This window comes from Passer montanus, unplaced genomic scaffold, assembly GCF_014805655.1.
Source record: "Passer montanus isolate IOZ18808 unplaced genomic scaffold, ASM1480565v1 scaffold7, whole genome shotgun sequence".
Lineage (NCBI taxonomy): Eukaryota > Metazoa > Chordata > Aves > Passeriformes > Passeridae > Passer > Passer montanus.
Genome location: NW_024372147.1, coordinates 3,476,412 through 3,495,806, shown reverse-complemented (window position 1 = coordinate 3,495,806; position 19,395 = coordinate 3,476,412). Strand labels below are relative to the sequence as shown.

Here is a 19,395-nt window from a genome sequence, read left to right as displayed (position 1 = left end):
GCCCATATATCCTTGGCCTGTCAAGGAACACTTTTAAAAACCTCTTTCTTGTTCAGTTAATTTTGAACTATGACAAAGCTCATGCTCCCATAACACACATCTACTTTGTTTCCTAAAATCATATTCTTACTACAAATAATCATTATTCATCCTAACTCCTGAGCACACTAAAGTATAATAAATGAAGATATTATTTCATTATTGTTATTATGTGACTATATTAACATATCCTCTAGCCTGCCAAAGGCCATTCTGCTCCACTGGTATCTTTCAAAAGAATCATGCAAAGATTTTTCACATGGTCTCCTGCTTCAGCATATTCCTTTATGTAGTCAAAGTCTCTGGTTCTCATGGGGGACTCTAATGTCTGTTGTAGGAACAGCACAGCAAAGCACAAACAATCCAGGTGGTAGCTGGAAACCATTGATGACAACTTTCTGCTACCAGTGATGGAAGGGCCAACCAGAAAAGCTGGGCTGGTGGACCTTAAACTCTATAATAAGGAAGGTCTGGTTGCAGATGTGAAGGCTGTGGCAACCTTCACTACAGTGATGATAAGATCATGGAATTCTGTATTTCTTGAGGAGGAAACAGCCCTGGGCTTCAGGAGAGCTAACTTCAGTCTCTTCAGGGACTTTCTTTGAAGAAGTTCATGTGAACATGCTCTTCAGGGAGCAGGATCCTAGAGTATTCAACAACCACTTCATCTAGGCTCAAGACCAGTGCATGATGAACAAGGAATTCCTATCAAAACTCAAACATAGGCAGTAGATATAAAGGAGGTGAAAACGGACAGATCACCTGGGCCAATTACTGTGATGTTGTCAGAGTATATAAAAATGCAACAAGGAAGGTCAAGGCCCCTTTGGAATTAATTTGGCCAAGAATATCCAGGATAACAAGAAGGGGTTTTTCCAATACATCAAGAACAAAAAGGAAAGTGTGAACCTATTTCTGTGTGGAACAGGAACCATTGCAACAGAGGCTGCAGAGGGAACAGAGAGAACACCACCCTAACTTCAGTCTTCACTGACAAGACCAGCCCTCAGGAATCCCTGACCCAGGAACAAGGTCTGGAGGAAGAAAGACTTTGTCTTGGTTGAGAAAGATTGGCTTAGAAATTGCTCAGGTAAACCTGATATCCACAAGTCCATGGGCCCTGACGGGAGTGATAGAGTCCCACAAATGCCTGAGGGAGCTGGCAGACACTGTATCTGGGCTATTCACAATCACCTTTGAACAATCGTGGAGGTGCCTGAGGGCTGGACAAAAGCAAACATCACTGTGGTCTTCAAAATGGGCAAAAAGGGGGATCCAGGGAACCACTGGACCATCAGCTTCATCTCAGTCCCTGGAAAGGTGATGGTATGACTCATGGATACCATCCATGGGCATGTGAAAGACAAGAAGGTGATAAGGAGTACTGAGCATGGATTCACCAAAAGGAAGTCATGCTTAACCAAACTGATTACTTTCTATAATGGGACTTGGTTGGATGGATGAGGGAAGAGTGGTGGATATTGTCTACCTGAACTTCAGCAAGGCTCTAGGTACCATGGTGCCATAAAAGACAAAGTCAGGAATATCATCTTGATGAGGCCTGTCACAATTGGTGTCCCCAAGGCTCAATACTGAGCCCAATGATTTGGACACAGATGCCTCCTCAGCAGGTCACTGACAGCACAAAGCTGGGAGCAGTGCCCAAAACCCCAGAGTGCAGCCTTGACAGCACGGAGAGATGGGCAGAGAAGAACTGTCTGAAATTTGATAAGAGCAAATGCAGAGTCCTGTACTGGGGAAGAATAACTTCAGACAGCAGCTAGAAAGCAGCTCTGAGAAGAATCTGGGGTTCCTAGGGGACAACAAGCTGTCCATGATCCAGCAGTATGTCCTGGTGGCCAAGAAGGCCAATGGTGTCCTGGGGTGCATTGGGAAAAGCACTGCCAGCAGGGTGAGGGGGGGTGATCCTGTCCTTCTACTCAGTCCTGGTGAGGCACATCTGGAGTGCTGTGTCCAGTTCTGGGCTCCTCAGGACAAGAGGGACATGGAGGTCCTGGAGCCAGTTCTCTGGAGGGCCAAGACATGATTATCTACAGATAACCTTCACCCACCTGTTCTCTGTTGTAGCTCAGCTTATCAGGGGCCCATCATGACCCTCTCATTTTAAACCTCCTTGTCTCCTTCCTCATGAGTGAGAGAGGATAACAATTACCTACTCTTCTTAGCTCGCACAGTAAATTTTTTAAACCTCCAAAACAAGGAGCTGCATTTTCTTCCAGGTCAGACCTTTTGCAGAAAAAAAAACCTGAATGCAAAACACATTTCATTACAATGTTCCAATCCCCTCTTTTCTTGGCAAAGATGGCAATATGCAAAGACCACCACACCATAGTGTCCTATGTAATTTCTTCACCTACTGGTGCCCATCTAGGTAACAATCTCAATTTAAGGACTTGGGCTCAGAACCATGGCTCAGAAAATAACTCAGTTGCATTTGATGATTCAATAATTATTGCCTGACTTTGTGAACACTGTCCAATTGAACTTATTAACATGTATTGGAAAAATACATGCTAATACACACATACAGGCTGCTACATTTTCCCTCCCATTTGTCATGAACCGAGATCACATACAGATTCAAGTACAACTTCTCATCTAAATGGCAGCAAGCTGTTTTATTGATATATATAATATACTATTCCACTCTGTGTCCTTAGACATGACAAGGAAGTGCATCCTACTTTGTGTTTGCATAGCAAAATGGGGTCCTTATCCCTGCCTTAGGCTCTGTGGCACTATTGTGATAACGTGATAATGCAGTAAACACTGCTGTCACTGCCCATGGAAATGCACTCCACATGTTTCATTCTGTTTCAAGCTGTCACTTGCATGTTAGCCCTCAGCTGCTTGCATTCATTAGATATACAGAGACAACTGAAGCCTCTGAGTGTTAGTTGTCTGATGTGGCTTTTTTAAATGACAGAAATGAAAACCAGATATTCTTAATGAAAGTTGCTCAAACTTTCACAACATACATTTTTAGTTTAAAAATGGCAAATCCTGCAAAAATAAAATTGTAACATCTTAGAGAACACAAATTACTAGTATGGAGGAAAATTATTATCAGCCCCTTTTGCAAAACAGAAGAAAAGGGTAGACTGATAATCTGTGACAATTCTGGCACTGAGGAACTATGGGCTCCAAAAGAACATGATTCTGCTTTCACCAAATTATAAGCCCCTGCGAGGCATATGGTATGATTTCTGGAAATTCTGAATGCTACCTGTGCTGTGCTCTCTATTCGTATTCCCAAATGTTTGTCTTGTAAACAATATCAAAAGTAGAGTGCTTCAGATGATCTGGTGTGCTTGAGGTCTGGCAGTAGCACTGCTGTACACAAGGTCACAGCTTGTGAGAATGGCAAAGGTACAAGAAAGCTTAATGCTTAACATTCCTTGGGGACAAATATCTACCCTGCACAGAACAAAAGCAAATTTTTCTATTAAACCCCACCAACTGTGGAGCAGTGACAGTGTAGAAACAGCCTGCATGTCTGCTTCACTCCTGAGAACTTCAGGGGGACACAGTGACCTTGCAAACCTGGGATACTACAGATATGCTGTGATCAGTGCAAGATTCATCCCCTCTCTCTGCAAAATGGGAGAGGCTCAGAAGGCAGACCATGAATAAGAATGGTAACTCATTTTTCCACACTACTCATAGCAAAGCACATTCTCATTCATGAGCTCTGCAGAAGTTCCAGTACAGTGCAAAACACTCTATCCCACACAGTCACCTGAGGAACTAAATGTTTCTTTTGAAATACAAATCTCAGAGAGCATATTCCCACATGAATGTATCCACATGTATAGAGGGGAGAGCATTCTATCTCAGATTTTTGAATTTTGCAGTCATACTTGCAGAAGTGAGAAAGTGCTCCAAATTAAACAGCCATTACAGCTTCTTCCAACAGCAGGTTCTATGTTTAAAACCTCCTTTAATCCTTAAAATCTACACCTAGATTTTAGGGGATGAATAGTCCCACTAAAACCACAAAATTCATGGGAAGCATCCTTTATTTCCCTGATGGACTGGGCCACCTCAGTCAGCCCATTTCCCAGGCACAGCCCTGGCAATGACCCTGGGTAAATGCAGCTCCACATCAGGCATTCTGCAATCTCATATTGTAAGCCCATAAAACTGAACTCCAATACTACCCAGGCTGGCTAAACATTCCTATTGCTCATGTCTAATGTTTCACCAACTACTACTGCTGTGTCCTAAATGCCAAACGTTTCATCAAATCCCCAGACCAAGACCAAGGCAGATGGAAAGCAACAGGGTTTTGTACTCCATACACTCTCATACTCTTTCAGGGATAAAGGCAGTCACACAACATACAATTTTACCATTACATCTTGCAACATTTTACTAATTGCCTCACTGTCAGAGAACTCTTCCAGAATTTGCTTAATCAAATTCTCACCCCAGCTAAGCCAGGGGATATTCCCAGTGCACAAAAGTCAGAGTTGAGAACATTTTTCATTTACTTAACAGAAAGCATGTTCCATGCCAAATCTGTAGCTGTAGCCCACCTCTCTTTTGTAGCCTCCAACATTTCTGGTCTCCCTGTACAATGAACAAAATTTGACTACTAGCATATGCTTTTTTACATTTGGGCCACTAATAAGGTGAAGGATGTCATCAATATTACAGCAGATCTGGCACCAGTTAAAGCAAATCTGTGTAGATGAAGGAGCAATCATTAAGGTTTTACAGACACACTTTCCTCCAGAGTGTCTAAAATCCTCCCCACATGCCCTCAAGTGCTGGAGTTCATTTTGATCTCTGATGTAGCTGAAAGATGTGCAAAAGCAGGCACAACATTAACCACAGACTGTGCTTGAGAAGGCATTGTTTTGTTTATTCCAGTGTGTGCATAAAATGAATTCATGAATTGTGTCAAAATGATGTTTACTTTGAACAGAAATACACAATTATCTTGTTCATAAAGCAGAAACCCTTCTCTCAGCAAGACAACTCAACTCATAGTATTTCTGCAAAGAAACACTGTTACAAGAATCCCACTGAACCTTTGGGAGGACAGTACTTTCCTTTTTGTTTCCCTTCTTTCTTAAGCATATATTTAGCTAATCTATTTCAGGAATGCATGGGCAAATCTTCCCCATTCGAAGCTAGAAAAACAATATCCTGTAGAAGCAGATTCAACTTTAATTACAAACCAATATCAAATTTGTACAGACACAGTAGAAAACCAGAATTTGTTAAACTGGCTTCCCCATGGATTCATAATCTTTCAGTACCATCCAGTCTGCAGGATAAAACACTCAGAATCCTCCTCCAGCAAACGTTTTGGTTACTGCGTAAGCAGGAAATCCTCTGGAGATGGAGAAGGCAGAGGGAGGTTAGAAAATGCAATTTCTTCTGCATCTCTCAGAGAAGTGCCAAACATTATGTAGGGCACAAACCAGCTCTGCGTGTTCATCTCAATCACAGCTCTTCTTTGAATACTGCAAAGTCAGTGAATCGGGAATTTCAGGACGAATTTACATGTCATTGTGCCTACCTGCTTGTTCTTTAAAAAAACAGAAACTAGGAGAGCAGATTAAAACCCACTTTGACGCAGTGAACAGAACAAAGTTCTTTTCTCAACAGATTACCTTTGTGATCAAGTTATCAAAAATAGAGCTTTGCTTCAAAGGAAAGTGGTTAACAAAAATTATATTTGTGATACTGACACAGGCAGCAGGGGAACCACAGAGCTGTCTCTGAGGCCGGAGAGGAGCGAGAAATCACCAGCAAAACCAATAACCTTCTTGGGAATCAAGAATAATACAGGCCACATCTGTCAACACCTGGTAGAATTTTAATTGTTCTTGGAATACCACCAAAGTACAGCTTGGCTAGGCAGAAGAAGGACATCAAAATAATTTTTATAAATCAGTGCCTCTCAAAATTACCCAAAGCTCCTCCTGCAAAGGGTGGGGAAAAGAAGAAAGAAGGCAAAGGCAGCTAAGACTACATCTGCATCTTCCCTGTAGTTTTACAAGCAATAAAAGATAAAGCTTTTAAAAGCAGGCTAATGGTAAGACATCAAATGCAAGTTCTTCCATCATCAGAATGCAGACCATTTATGGAAAACCTAAAAGGAAAATACAACTTTCTTACACATGTTGGATTACAATGGTAGTTCTGACCACAAAGAAACAAGAGCATTCACAGAGTAAAAATAGAACAGTGAAACAGCAGATGTTGGACCTTTTCAGGATATTCAGTTTGCGTCTATTTGTTCAGAACAGAGGTATCCACTGAACGACTTATGACTCATGAAAGAAAACTATGTACCATTTCCTGGACATAGTGTGTAAATAAATTCTAGAGTGAACACTATCGCCGTCCAGAGGCTATGTACAAATCACGAACAGGACGGGACTGCTAGGAACGTGCCTTGAGCCGTTTTATTTTCCAGCATCAGTCTCATTACATGGTTATGACAATGGGAAGAGGCCAGCAGCTCACATCCCAGGCAGCAGACCAAGAACTTAATGTTACAACTTACTTTATAAGTTTTTTGACCAATCACACAAAACAAAAGCTTACTGGCAGTAGTTCTATCCACACGTACCTTCGGTTAAAACAATGCTTGCTTATTTTGAATACAATACTTTTTTGTAAGCCTTAAAACACAATGCACAGAGCTCCATTATTAAGCTTAGAACTTCCTAATATCTTGCTAGATATACTTTTTTGCAGATTAGGGAGTTATTCTAGACAAGTGTTAATACACAGACCATTGTTCCATTTGTCCTTACTTTTCTACTTTTTACATAATTTTTCTGCTACCTAATTTTATGGCCACTGCTTAGCTCTAATCACAGTTCTGCTGTCTCTGAGGCCTGCCTTTCACAGCTTTCCCAAAACCCTCTGATTTTATGGATTCCCACAAACACATGTACACACACACAAAATAAACATTAAAATATGTGAATATTCATAAAAAATAATATATTAGCATTGCTGACTTATTGCAGGAAGAATGGGAGGTTTAGTTATCAAAAATTATTTGTTTCCTCATGCTTTGTGGAAGCACCTGCAAGACCTAGAAACGTTTCCACTGTTTCTGAACGACCCTGGTATCATTCAGGATTTCACATGACAGTGCAAATAAAAAGAATGGGCAAAAATCTGTACTATAAATACTGTGTGTTTTTAATAGTAAGGTCTCAATTTAAAAATGCATAAATATCATTAAAGCTTTGGAAAAGATATTTAAAAATGTGATTTGGGTTGAGAGGGATCAGCCAAGCAGACCATGAAAAATAAGAGTTTTTTGATTTTAAAATCAATTAAAACAAATTAAACTTGTAAGAATAGTTTAGTTAATGAGCAAGAAGGTATAAAAATTGAAGTTTTTAAGGAAAACGTAGTTATTGCAAAACCTGATTAATATAAAAGAACTGCAAAAAAAACCCTTAGAAAGAGTTAGGATATTATAAAAGCCTTACAACTGTACAGACTATTATAGAACATTTATAAGATGTGCACAAACACACAGATACACATATTACCCTATGCAGAGAGTATGTTACAAGAGCAACAAAATATAACAAGCAAGTCAAGAGAATTCACAGAGCAACTAAATTCCAAAATTTTACCCAAACAATCAAATAAAACAACAAAAAACCAACAAAACAAAAAACCAACCAAACAAACAAAAAAAAAACAAAAAAACCCAAACAAACAAACCAAAAAAAACCCCAAGAACACCCCCAAAAAAACCCAGAAGACCAATCTCTGTCCAAAATAGAGCATAGAATTTCTAGCCATCCCTGTCCAAAGACTAACTCCAGATAATTTTCTTCAAAAACAATGATCTGAAAAAGTATTTTGGGGCGAAAAAAGCCAATGGGATGCAAGTAAAAAAATTATTTACAGAACCTAAACAATTCTTTAAATAGTCCCTGTGAAATAATTACAGGAACTAGCAAACTGTGGAATTGTTTATCAACCAATCTAGGTTTCTTTTTCCAAGACAGTACAATGCCCCCCCTTCCAAACAAAAAGTAGAAATCATAGCCTGGAAGTGCCACAAAGAGAATCTGTGAAAAGGACTGAAAACAGTCTGGTGGACTGAAGAAACAGATAATGAAAAAGAGGTGTGACTGTCAAGTCAGATCCCAGGCTCAGAAAGAGGGTCTGTGTCTATGCATAGATATTTGATATCTTTATTTGATAAAGATTTTATATCTTTACCCATTACAGAGAATGCAGTAAGCTGGAAGTTGCTGTAAGGCAGGAGTAACAATGAAAATCACTGTGGACATAGAGAAGAACTGTAATTCCTACTTCCCCTTCCTCCCCAGTCCAACACAACCTCTTGTAGTTCTTCCTAAACTCACAAGATGAATGAGCCTCTAACAGAATCAGGAGAGATCAAGTTATTTACACAAACCTAGCTGAAACAGAACTCATCCCTTGACACCTAAAAGCAAATGTGAATATAAAACAAGGAGGGGAACATATTAGATTAGTAAAAATTACCTCAGTGGCTGTGATTGTAGATTTAAAATCTATGTGTTCTTTCACTGGAAAGAATTTCTTACATAACAGGATGAAACAAAAGTACAGGTGCAGATGTTGGTAAGATGCAACCAAGATCTATCTAAATCTAAATCTAATCTAAATCTAAATCTAAAATGCTATCTTTGCATTTTACCACATAACAACCGAAATCTCTACACAACTGAAATCTTGTTCTTTTCCCCATGAGCACAAAGGAGACAGAGGAGTCTGTCCATTTATTCAAATAAAGTTGATTTCTGTCTCTGTCTCCTCTGTGGACACTGGCCTTTGGCAGCATGATTTTCCACATGCCCACATATATCAGCATCCCGCTACCAGAATTTCTCTTCTACAGCAGCATTTTTCCACACTTAAGTTAAAACTCAGGCCAGCTGCATGAATTACTTTGTGAGGTCTCATCATCACAATATGAATGCAGCATTCCCCCATCGTGTTTTCACTGAAATTACACCATAAATTCATCTGGGCAAGATACAAACCTCTGATCCTCAAGAAGGTAAGAGGAAGAAAATTGCTACCTCTTTGGTGTGTATAATGAACACACAAAAAATGCATACACAGAACTGTCCTGAACACACTGTCCTGAAACTGTGTGGATTGGTAATTTTCCATTTTGATGTGCCACTCTTCTTGCTTTAATCCCACGAACCAGCACATGGTTTGGCTGGGGAGTGACAACTGCTCAACTCTTCTCTGTTCTGGTGGCTGTTAAGTACAAATTGAGAGACCATATGAAAAAACTCCAGAAATCCTGGAAATGTGAATGGATTCTCCAGTCAAAACAGAAAACCTCCCTGGATATGCACCTAGCAACTGGCAGGGGCACTTCCAGATGCTGGAGTGATTTTATCTGAATGGCTGAATCTGCACACTGAATCACTCAGAGCACCGTCTGTAAAAGCCTCTGCTGTTCCCTTCCTTTTCCAAGGATGGAGCTAAAGAAAACTCACACAGAGCAGGAGCAAGCAGGGTCAATGCACGTGGTGCACTCCACCGACTGGCACATCGAATGCTTCATGATAAATTCTTGAAGTCATTAAAGTTCAGGCTGGCACAGCACAGCTTCAGAGTTCAACTCATACCCCAGCTAACTGTCCCATCTAACACAAAAGCAGCTATCATCCTCTGACTGTGCAGTATTTATCTTTGTTTCTCAATTTTAAATTAATAAGGTGAATGTGAAAGATCTGCTGGCCTTTGTTCTGAAAAGCCTAAATAAATAGGATTAGAAGTGTGTTCTGTAGCATTTCAACGGGATGCATAGCACTCCACTCCACTCCACTCTCATCTGCATTTTTGCAAGTTCTCTTCAAATACAGAAACAGCCACATCTCATTTATCACTCCTCTATAGGACTTGGAGTTTGTGTCCATAAAAATGAAAACAGAACACCATTAATTCAAGTTGTGCAGAATACTTATTAGAAACTGTTGCTATGAGTACTCCAGTGAAGTAGCACACACACACACACACACCACACTCCCCAGAAAAATCAAGACTGTCATCACAGAACAGATTACAGGTACAAATCCAAGATTACAGCCACATATTCTAAATGCAGATGTTTGTGAGCACATACTAAAACCAGTGCAACTCCTGGTTTAGCAACCAAAAACTATTGAAGATCCTCTTCACAATTCTTCAGATTTTCCACTTAAAATGAAAGTGCCATGAACATGGCTACAATTTCACATATTTTAGTATCAAACTATAAAATACATCTTCAGTCATTAAAAAAATCTCATATTTTCTTTCTGCTTCTTCCTTTTTAAAAATTGAGATTGCATCTATACTAAGACTAGTAAAACCCTCCAAGCATTTTGGTGTGTTGAAATCCACCACCCATGCCAGGCAAACTGCTAAGACACAACAGTACAGTTTCTCCTAATTAGCATTCTTGCTGACTAGTTCCCAGGTAATGACTGGTAGATAGGAGAGTCTAGAAACCATTCCCAAAAGGCAGTTCACATATAGACACTCTGTTTTGGCGATAAAAGTGTTTGACTAGTTCTCTGGACCTGGAAACAAAAGAAATACACACCATTGCAATCTGAACGTCATGCATCAACATCCTGTCAATTTCACCTTATTGATATTTAATAAATTATTATGTCCTTTTATAAATTCTTCTGACACTGTTTGAGTTTGGAGCATGAGGGTATTGTGTGTTCATTTTCATTTTGTAATAGCATTTCTTCTTAGTTTTCTGTTACGTGAAAAGCTGTGAAAAGTGGTTATACAGACTGATGCCATGAAAAAGGTTTTACATGGTGTTGTCAGAAGTTCCAAAGTTATCTTTGCAACACTGCCCTTTTAGAGCAAATTTAAATATTATAACATCGAGAAAAAATTGGTCAGATGGAAATCATCTTGGTTTGTGTTTTTTAAAGTACAGTTCTAATCCAAATGGAGTTGCTATGGGGAAAATATCATTCTGAGATAAAGTATTTGAAAGCAGCAAAATTCTTCTTCAAGAAAAATCATTTACTTCTTCCTGGGGTTCAAGTAAACAGGGGAAAAATAACACTAATTTTAATGAAGGTGTTAACTCATTTAACATATTTTCCAAAGGGAGCATTTAAAGAGCAATGATTTTGCAGCCACTTTATGCTTATGTATCTTACTTCAATTATTTTGAATCACTGGATTTCCAACTATTGCAGGAGTTGTTTCCATTTGTTAATACTTCTACTGAAAAAGAACCTAAGGTATACTGCCCTTTACCTTCTAATTTCTGACTGTGAATAGCCTTGAGAAATTTTACATGTTTTCTAACCATATATGGATTGGTATGATACATTTCCTATCAAGTTTCCAGAGGGGAAAACCTTTCCTCTAAACATAAGAGTACTAGATCATCAGTGTGTATTCTTCAGTAATTCCCATAAGCAGCCAGCACAAATATGATGATTACTGTTCACACTTGGCTTACAACTGTCATAGAACAACATCTGTCTTGAAATTGCAAGCACACTGAAATGGCAAGAGCAGAGATTGTCAACACACCTCTACCAAAAACATGTTAGACCCTGAAAAGAGGAAAATAGAAACACCTTTAGGAATTCAATGCCTGTAGCTGAAAAAGATAACATTAACTGAGAGTGGAGAAGTGAAGCAAGAAAAGTGTGATCTTGCTTGAAAAGTGTGATATTATTGTTGTTGTTATCATTATCATAATCATTACTATAATAATAATTATTATTTCATGCCAGAAAGAAGACTTAATATTAATTTATTTGCTGAATTATTAAAACTGTGTTTTCACTATCAGACAAGGAATTAAAAACACAGTGAAAAGAAAGAACAAAAATGTGACTTGCAAGGTCTAGAATGAGTCTGTGAGAAAACAAGGCTAGCGAGAAAAATGAGCAGTATTTAAGCAATCAAAAATAAAGGAACAGACAAGAAAACTCAGCTAAAGGAAGAACTATAAGGAGATATATTCGATATGCAGCAGGGAAAGGCACAGCCAAAGTCATATTCTGACAGCTTGGAGAAAAGGATTATCTGGACATTATGAACACTGCCAACAGGTTGACACTATCCACACTAGGGAATGAAGGGGAAGTGCAAAAAGAGAGAGAACGACAAGAAGATGAAGAAAGCCATTTCAGTATGTTTGATTTAATAAGCCAAAACACCCAGAAGAACAAGAACCTCTGCTACAGAAAACAAGTATTTTATCACAGTCTTCCAACCCACCTGTTTTTTTTTGAGGAGGAAGAGAAAATCAGCTGCCATTTTTCCCATTCTTTAACCTAAGTATTTAGAATTTGAGTTTTTAATATACTATCTGTTATAGGGGACCAGCAAAAACCATTCAGACTCTCTATCTCACCTTCCCATAGGAAAGGCATTAATCGCCCCTTTTCTTGAAGCTCAGAGTTCAGGAGCATTGATACACACGATTAAATAATTTCTAACCTCCACAGGAAATTCAATCTAGGAAAATACAACCAAACCATGAAAATACATTACTTCCTTACAAATTAATTATTTTGGCCAGTTAATTCTGCCATATTAGTTCTTCTTGGCTGCCTCGCCTATTCAATCTGTATCAATGCACTGAAGATACTTATATAGGCTAGGGTGCCTCAAGGCACAAGAAAACCTTGTGGTGAGGTGCAAAAATCTCTTTCAAGACAAAAAAGTGCATGAAGTTCCTGCAAAGCATTCTGTATCTCACAGGAGTCACTTTTCTACCGCACAGGATCGAAATTATGATTTGCAGTTCGCAGATACAAGCAGAGCTGCATTGTGCTATTGATTTTCCAATTCCCTTTTATTATTACTTCAGCTCCACCTCTGCTATTCAGCTAGTGTCCAAACATGCTCGACCATAACGAATGTAAAAATTTATATGCAAAGCTGAAAGGAAAATGAAAGGAGGGTAAAAGTGAAAAGATTATACTTACATTTTAAACCAACAATTCTTCTTTTAGCTTGTTTCTTTCATATAGACAACCTGGTGTAAGGATATTTATGTATTTTTAATAACTTTTTGCCTCTAGGCTTCAGCAGCAAACCCACCAATATATTAAGTTACTTATCACCTACATTGTTTGTTTTTACCGAAACACACCTTCATCTTCAACCATGGACTGGGTAAGTCTTTAGGCACACATGCCTTTATTTACTAGCAATCAAAATATGAATTGCAATGTCAATCATAACACAAAGAAAACAGGCAGTTAAAAATTAAAGGCAAGATTATGGTCTTTAGGACAGAGAATTTTTAGATTTTTATCACTAATCAGACAGCATGAGATTGTGGAAAAAAACTAATTCATCATTAATAAGCTTCAGCCAACAGTATAGCTGTTCAGCTGCAATTTAGTATATGTTGGATAAAATCCTGTATAAACCAGCTTTTTGCGTATTTTCACTTAAAAAATAACAAGAGAGAACAACAGAGTTTATTTATTGTTAGCAATATGGCAGTATTACACATAGGTATGCACCTTTTCTTTATCAGAGACAAGGAAACTAATGTTAAGCAAGTACTAAGTTTCAGGAAGACATCAAAATCCATCAAGAAAATTAATTTCTTATTTTTAATGAAAACTACCAACACCCTAGTAATCTTCTAGCACCACACTCTATTCCTGTTTCCTTTTCAGTCTTGGAAGGAGCTAAGAGCACATCTTTAAGAATTATTAGTGTGTAAAAACAAAAACAAAAAAACCAACAAACAGAAGATAAATACATTACAATACATAGCAACTATAATCAAATACATGCAATTACAACAGAGATAGCTTTAACTCATGGGCTTAGCTTAATTAGGGAGTGTTCTCATGTACAACTCTCACCAAAAATACCCTCTGTAACTGTACAATCAGAGGCTCAAGCATGAAGTCAGGAATACAAGCCCTAGTGAGCAGTTTCTAAAATGTGTCAACAGAACATGGAGAATAATTCTTCCTAACCTGCATCTGCCTCCTTATCTCATCTTACTATTTTGAACCGCTGTAGTATCAATCCAGCAGCTCAAGGCGCTTGCTGGTTACGCTTCTGACATCGCTTACAGGATAAATATAAATTCACTAAATCTCCTGCCTTCTGTCTACATAATCCCTTAACCTCTCCCTTTCTGCAGCTATGATTTGCTGCCTTTTTTCATCTCTGGCCTCTCCACTACTTTCATTCTGCTTTCCCTTTTCATGCTGCCTTCCCTTTCCCACTTATTTTTTTTTTACTCATTGACATTCAGCATACCTTCACAGTGAGACTTGTGGTCACTGCTCTTTTACTTCACAGCCTGCTTCAGCATGTTGTTTTGGTTTTTACATTTTATTGAGGGAAGGGAATTTTAAATAGTATTCTCTGGTTAGCAGATTTCTATTAAATTTAGTATTTGCCTGTAAGACACAGACCAAGGAGATAATATTAATCAAGTAGACAACTTTTCAGTGATCAATTTTCAGCAATCAACGTGCTACAAAAAGAACTAGACAGAACAGTGTATGTCACATTTAAAAGAAAATTAGGGGGAAAAAAGTCAAGAAAATAAATTATTAGCCGAAGTACAGGCAGCAGTATTCAAACTGCACAGAAGCTGCTCCCAAAATTAGATTAGCAAAGCACAAGACCATTCTACACTATTGAACTATCAGCAGCATAAGGAAGTGAGCTTTCTCAGATTTTATTACCTTCATTTCAAATTCTGCAAAAGAAAGGTCTGAGAACAGACCATGAGTATATCAAAGCTTTTTTCTGCTATATTTTCTCCCTGACTCCTAAACCAGTTTTTAAAAATAACATCTTCTCCTTGTTCAAAATCTGGACACACATAGAAATTCAAGTGTTTTCTTTTCAGCAACAATCAAATAACTATTTAGATACAATTAAAAAATAAAAACCAGTATTGTAGCCAAATGATATTTTTGGGAATATCAAAACAGATTTTTGTACAGGAAAGCTCATTCAAAGCAAAACCTGTGTCATTAAAAAGGCCCCATTACAACACAATTTTACACATGTGCTGAGGCACAAGAAGACCCAGTCATGCAATATTTCTACAGATAAACACACAGACAGCAAAGTTCATAGAACTTTCAATAACAAGCTCCAAATGAGAGAAAAGGCTTCAGTCAAGCCCAACTTATCTCCAGTTGTACACAGCTGGACCTGAACATCTCAAGGAGTAAAGCAAATATTGAATTAACGTGTGAGCAAGTGGCACGGGTTAAACCAAGACTTGATCTAGGCCATCGTTACTAAAAGGCTAAATTGCTGCATTAAGTCATTGCTCAAAGTCAGCAAAACTGGAGATTTTTACCCATTATGTCGTTCAGAAGAGAAGTAATACCTCCAAAAGGTATATTCTTGCTGCTCCAATCTCATTTCCAATAGTATTGAAGACCTACTTTTCCCACTGCCCTCCTTCAAACCTTGGTTCTGTGCTTTATCAGGCAGCCTGCACAAGCAGGTCACCTCTTTCTCTTGCAAATGGAAACAGACAGTGGCCACTGGCCCTTCAGGCTATTTTTCATAACCTCTCTATTTCAGCTGTGCTGCAGCCGCTTCACCCTACTGCTGCTATAAGACTGTCTGACTACAGATTACAGAGAGCCTTCACTAACAAAATTCATGGGAAAATAAACATCCCCATAAGACTTAGTTAGATGTCCCTCGGGTCCCAGCCCATTCTTGTGTCTGTCACTACTTCATCTATTTTGCAGTCACGAAGTCTCTCAGATGAGGAGGACGATGCATTGAGTCTTGACCTCTGAGCTGCAAACCTAGCCTTGAGCAACTTGGTGACCTACATGGCAGCTGAACAACTCGATAACTAGTTGGCTGGAGTCTAAAACTGCATGATTCACTTCAGATTCTCTGATTCTCCCCACACTGCACCATATGTTGTCACTAGAACTATTTGCTAAAAAAATGTAATTTCCAAAAGCAGACTTTATTAGCTTGGTGGCTTGATGAAACACTACTTTGAAAGAACTTTAATAATAAAAAGAAACACATATTTTCTTTTCCTACCTAAACACTGAAATTTACAGAAGAAGGAAAAAAATACACACACGTGCATATGCAGCTTTTAAGTATGTCTGCTCCTGGTTATTTTTCCTAAAACAAACTCCCAGTGTTTTAGATGAGTAGTATAATTCTGGTTGCATATTTTGTGGAGCCAAAGATCTACAGTGCATCTGAAAATTAGCATACACCTCTGTCCAGAAGTGGTACCAGGTTCCTGTGATACTAATCTATGTGTACAAGTTGACTGCTGGAAAGATATACTTGAAAAAGTAGGGTTTGGTAAAACTTGGTGTGCTAAACTGTATCAAATCATACCTACACACCTCACCATCTAGACTAGCTACATATCTCCCCTCCCTTTTCCCTGAAAATGCACAGCAAGAATTTCAGTTGTCACATTCCTTACTGCATCCTGTGTCCCTAGGAGACTCTGATGGCATTTCTCTGTGTTGCAGAATTAGGATTTCTTATCCTCTTAATGACCAAAACACAGCTGTCCAACATGTTCCAACCAGCACAACTCTGGCATCTCTACTGTTAACCCAGCAGCACATCATCTGGGCTATTTTGTCCCAGTCAACATGCATCAAATGCACATATAGATCTAACAGGCAAGTGGTAGTTTCTTTCATTTAAAAAAAAAAAAAATTACTATTGCTAAAGCTCCTAGCAAATTTTGTCCACATTATGAAGTTCAAATACAGGTCTGACAAAGAGACTAAAGACAAAAAGTTGAGTGGTTTGGGATTCATTAATTCATTCTAGTGTCTAAAAAGTTATGAGTACACAGCAGGATAAAGAAATTATCTGAGCTATTCTCACATTTTAAATGCTTTTGTCAGTGTGCAGACTCAGGAAAACAAGCTCTAAATGAGATTATAACAGAATTCAATCTTTAGAATTATCCTTAGAACTCTATTAGTTAAAATATTTTCAACAGTGATTTTTCTCCTGCCTGCAGAGTAAGCCACAACAATGCAATACCATACAACTTTTTCTGAGCTCATTGCTTCAGCTTGCCTAATATAACACCTAAAGTGTTAAAGTAACTCTTTTTTTTCTACCCTGTAGGCATTGAATGTAAATCTGTTGAATACTTCAAACCCAAAAAGCTGTCATAACACCGTCTCAGAATCTGACCTTAAATTTATGATTGTTTAAAGAGACTAATTTTTAAAGGTGCCAAATAAGTTGTGCAAAGCCTGCATTAAATCTCAAGAAAAGACTGAAGGCCATGCTGCTTCTTACTCAATCTTATAACCATGCTCTTCATTAATGTGAGCACTAGAATGATACTTGTACAAAATGTTTTCAGTAATTTCCTGTTACTTCCAGGTTACATGCCATTGGAGAGTAACTAGTACACAACCATGGACTGGGAGAGGAGTGTGTGTAGGGCAGCCCTGCAAAAGGGATCTGGGGGTGCTGGTCAGAGCAGCTCAGGGTGAGCCAGCAGTGTGTGCCCGGGCAGCCAGGAGGGCAAACCCATCCCGGGGTGCATCAGACACAGCATCACCAGCTGTGATTGGGATCATCCTGCTGCATTCAGCCCTGCTGCGGCCTCACCCTGGGTCTGTGTGCAGCGCTGGGCCCCACACTCTGAGAAGGGTGGGCAGGTCCTGGAACGGTGCAGAGGAGGACAGCAGAGCTGGTGGAAGGGCTGGAAGGCACATCCTGTGAGGAGCGGCTGAGGGCTCTGGGTTTGTCTGGTTTGGAGAGAAGGAGGCTCAGGGGTGACCTCACTGCTCTGCACAGCTCCCTGGGGAGCAGACCTGGAGAGGGAGTGTGTTCCTGGCATCCAGCAACATGGAATAGGAATGGCTCAAAGATGCACCTGGAGAGGTTCAGACCGGATATCAGGAAACACATATTTACCAAGAAGATGGTCAAACACTAGAGCAGGCTTCCTGGAACTGATGTCTCAAACCTGCAAGTGCCTTAAAAAGAGACACTTGGGCAATTCCCTCAGTAACAGGCTTTATGCTCTGGTCAGCCCTGGAGCAGTTGGACTAGGTAATTGTTTTAGGTCCTTTTCTACTGGAACTATCTTACTCTATTCTGGTGTTAAATAGATCTGTTAAATAGATCTAGGCACTAACAAAAAACATCGTTTGGTCCCAGCAAAAATGGAACTTGCATTTCATGGCACTTGGAGTTTTTCAGACATAATGGTCTTAGTACAAGATTACCAACTTGATTTAAAGCTGTAGTTCTTTCTGTCAGAGACAGAACTGTGAGTGACAAACAACTTCCTAAAAGGCTGCTCACATCTTCTGATCTGGATGCCAAATTCGTCTCTGTTATTCTTTGAACATTATGGAAATTTCAGAGGGTAACTTGATTTTAATGCTTGCAGTTAAATCTGTAAGAATCTGTAACTCTTCCATAGTGCAACCAGAGTTACTGTTCCTGTTAGAACACCTGAAATACACCTGCCTTCTCGCATTACAAACATTGCTGCTCCACCACAAAAGCACAGACTCCTCAGTGTTCGCATCTTTATCCTTATTACTTGAAGGGATAAAAAGAGCGACTAAGTAATTAGGAAGAGGGACTACGGAGAAGTTGGGTTTTGGCTCTTTTTTTTTTTTTTTTTTTGGTTTTTTGGTTTTGGTTGGTTTTTTTTTCCCCCAACCACACAGCAACTACTATCACTGAAAAGCCTGCTCCAAGTTATTTTTTGTCTTAGATGAAGAGGAAGAGGGGGCAGAGCTTCATTTTGAACTCTGAGCCCGCTATCTCGGTAACGGCGGTTCCCGACACTGCACGCCGCGGGCCTTGCTTACAAGGCAGGGCTTTCCCGGTGTCGGGGAGCGAACTCCACCGGCACATCGGCTCCGCAGCCTGCGGTGCCGTCCGGGGCGCCCCGTTACCCCCTCGCGGGACAGGGAAGCCGCCGCCGGGATTTCCCTCCTCGCCCGGGCCGCCGCAGCCCGGAGCGCTGCTCTCGCCCGCGGGAACGCCGTGCCGGGGGTGCCGGCGCCCGACGGATCCCGCGGCTCCGGAGCCGACGCCCGCACCCGGCCCCCAGAGCCGCCGCCCCCCGAGCCGCCCCGCCGCCGCCGCCCCTTTCCGCGCCGGCACCTGGATGTGGCAGGAGATTTCGGAGTCGTCCAGCAGCCGCACGGTGCATTTCATCTCCGCGCTCAGCGACCTGATGCTGGAGCTCCGGAACCGGATCATCCCGGCAGCCCGCCCGCCGCTGCCGCCCCGCAGGCAGCCGCAGGGGGCCAGCCTGCAGAGGCGCCCGGCCGACCACGGCACGGCGCGGCACGGCGCTGCACGGCGCGACACGGC

At 40.1% G+C, this 19,395-nt stretch overlaps 1 protein-coding gene across 2 annotated transcripts in view; it reads right to left on the bottom strand.

Annotated features, from left to right (window-relative positions):
* FRMD3 (FERM domain containing 3) overlaps nucleotides 1-19,395 on the bottom strand; it is a 132,104-nt gene that overhangs the window by 112,108 nt on the left and 601 nt on the right. Inside the window, exon 1 of one of the 2 annotated variants that reach the window (XM_039729969.1) lies at nucleotides 19,183-19,382. The exons of the other annotated variant lie outside the window; for it this stretch is intronic. Coding sequence (XP_039585903.1) covers nucleotides 19,183-19,281 — 99 coding nt within the window. The 5' untranslated portion in view covers nucleotides 19,282-19,382. Of the gene's footprint in view, nucleotides 1-19,182; nucleotides 19,383-19,395 lie in introns of those variants that run through there. 2 annotated transcript variants of the gene reach the window in all.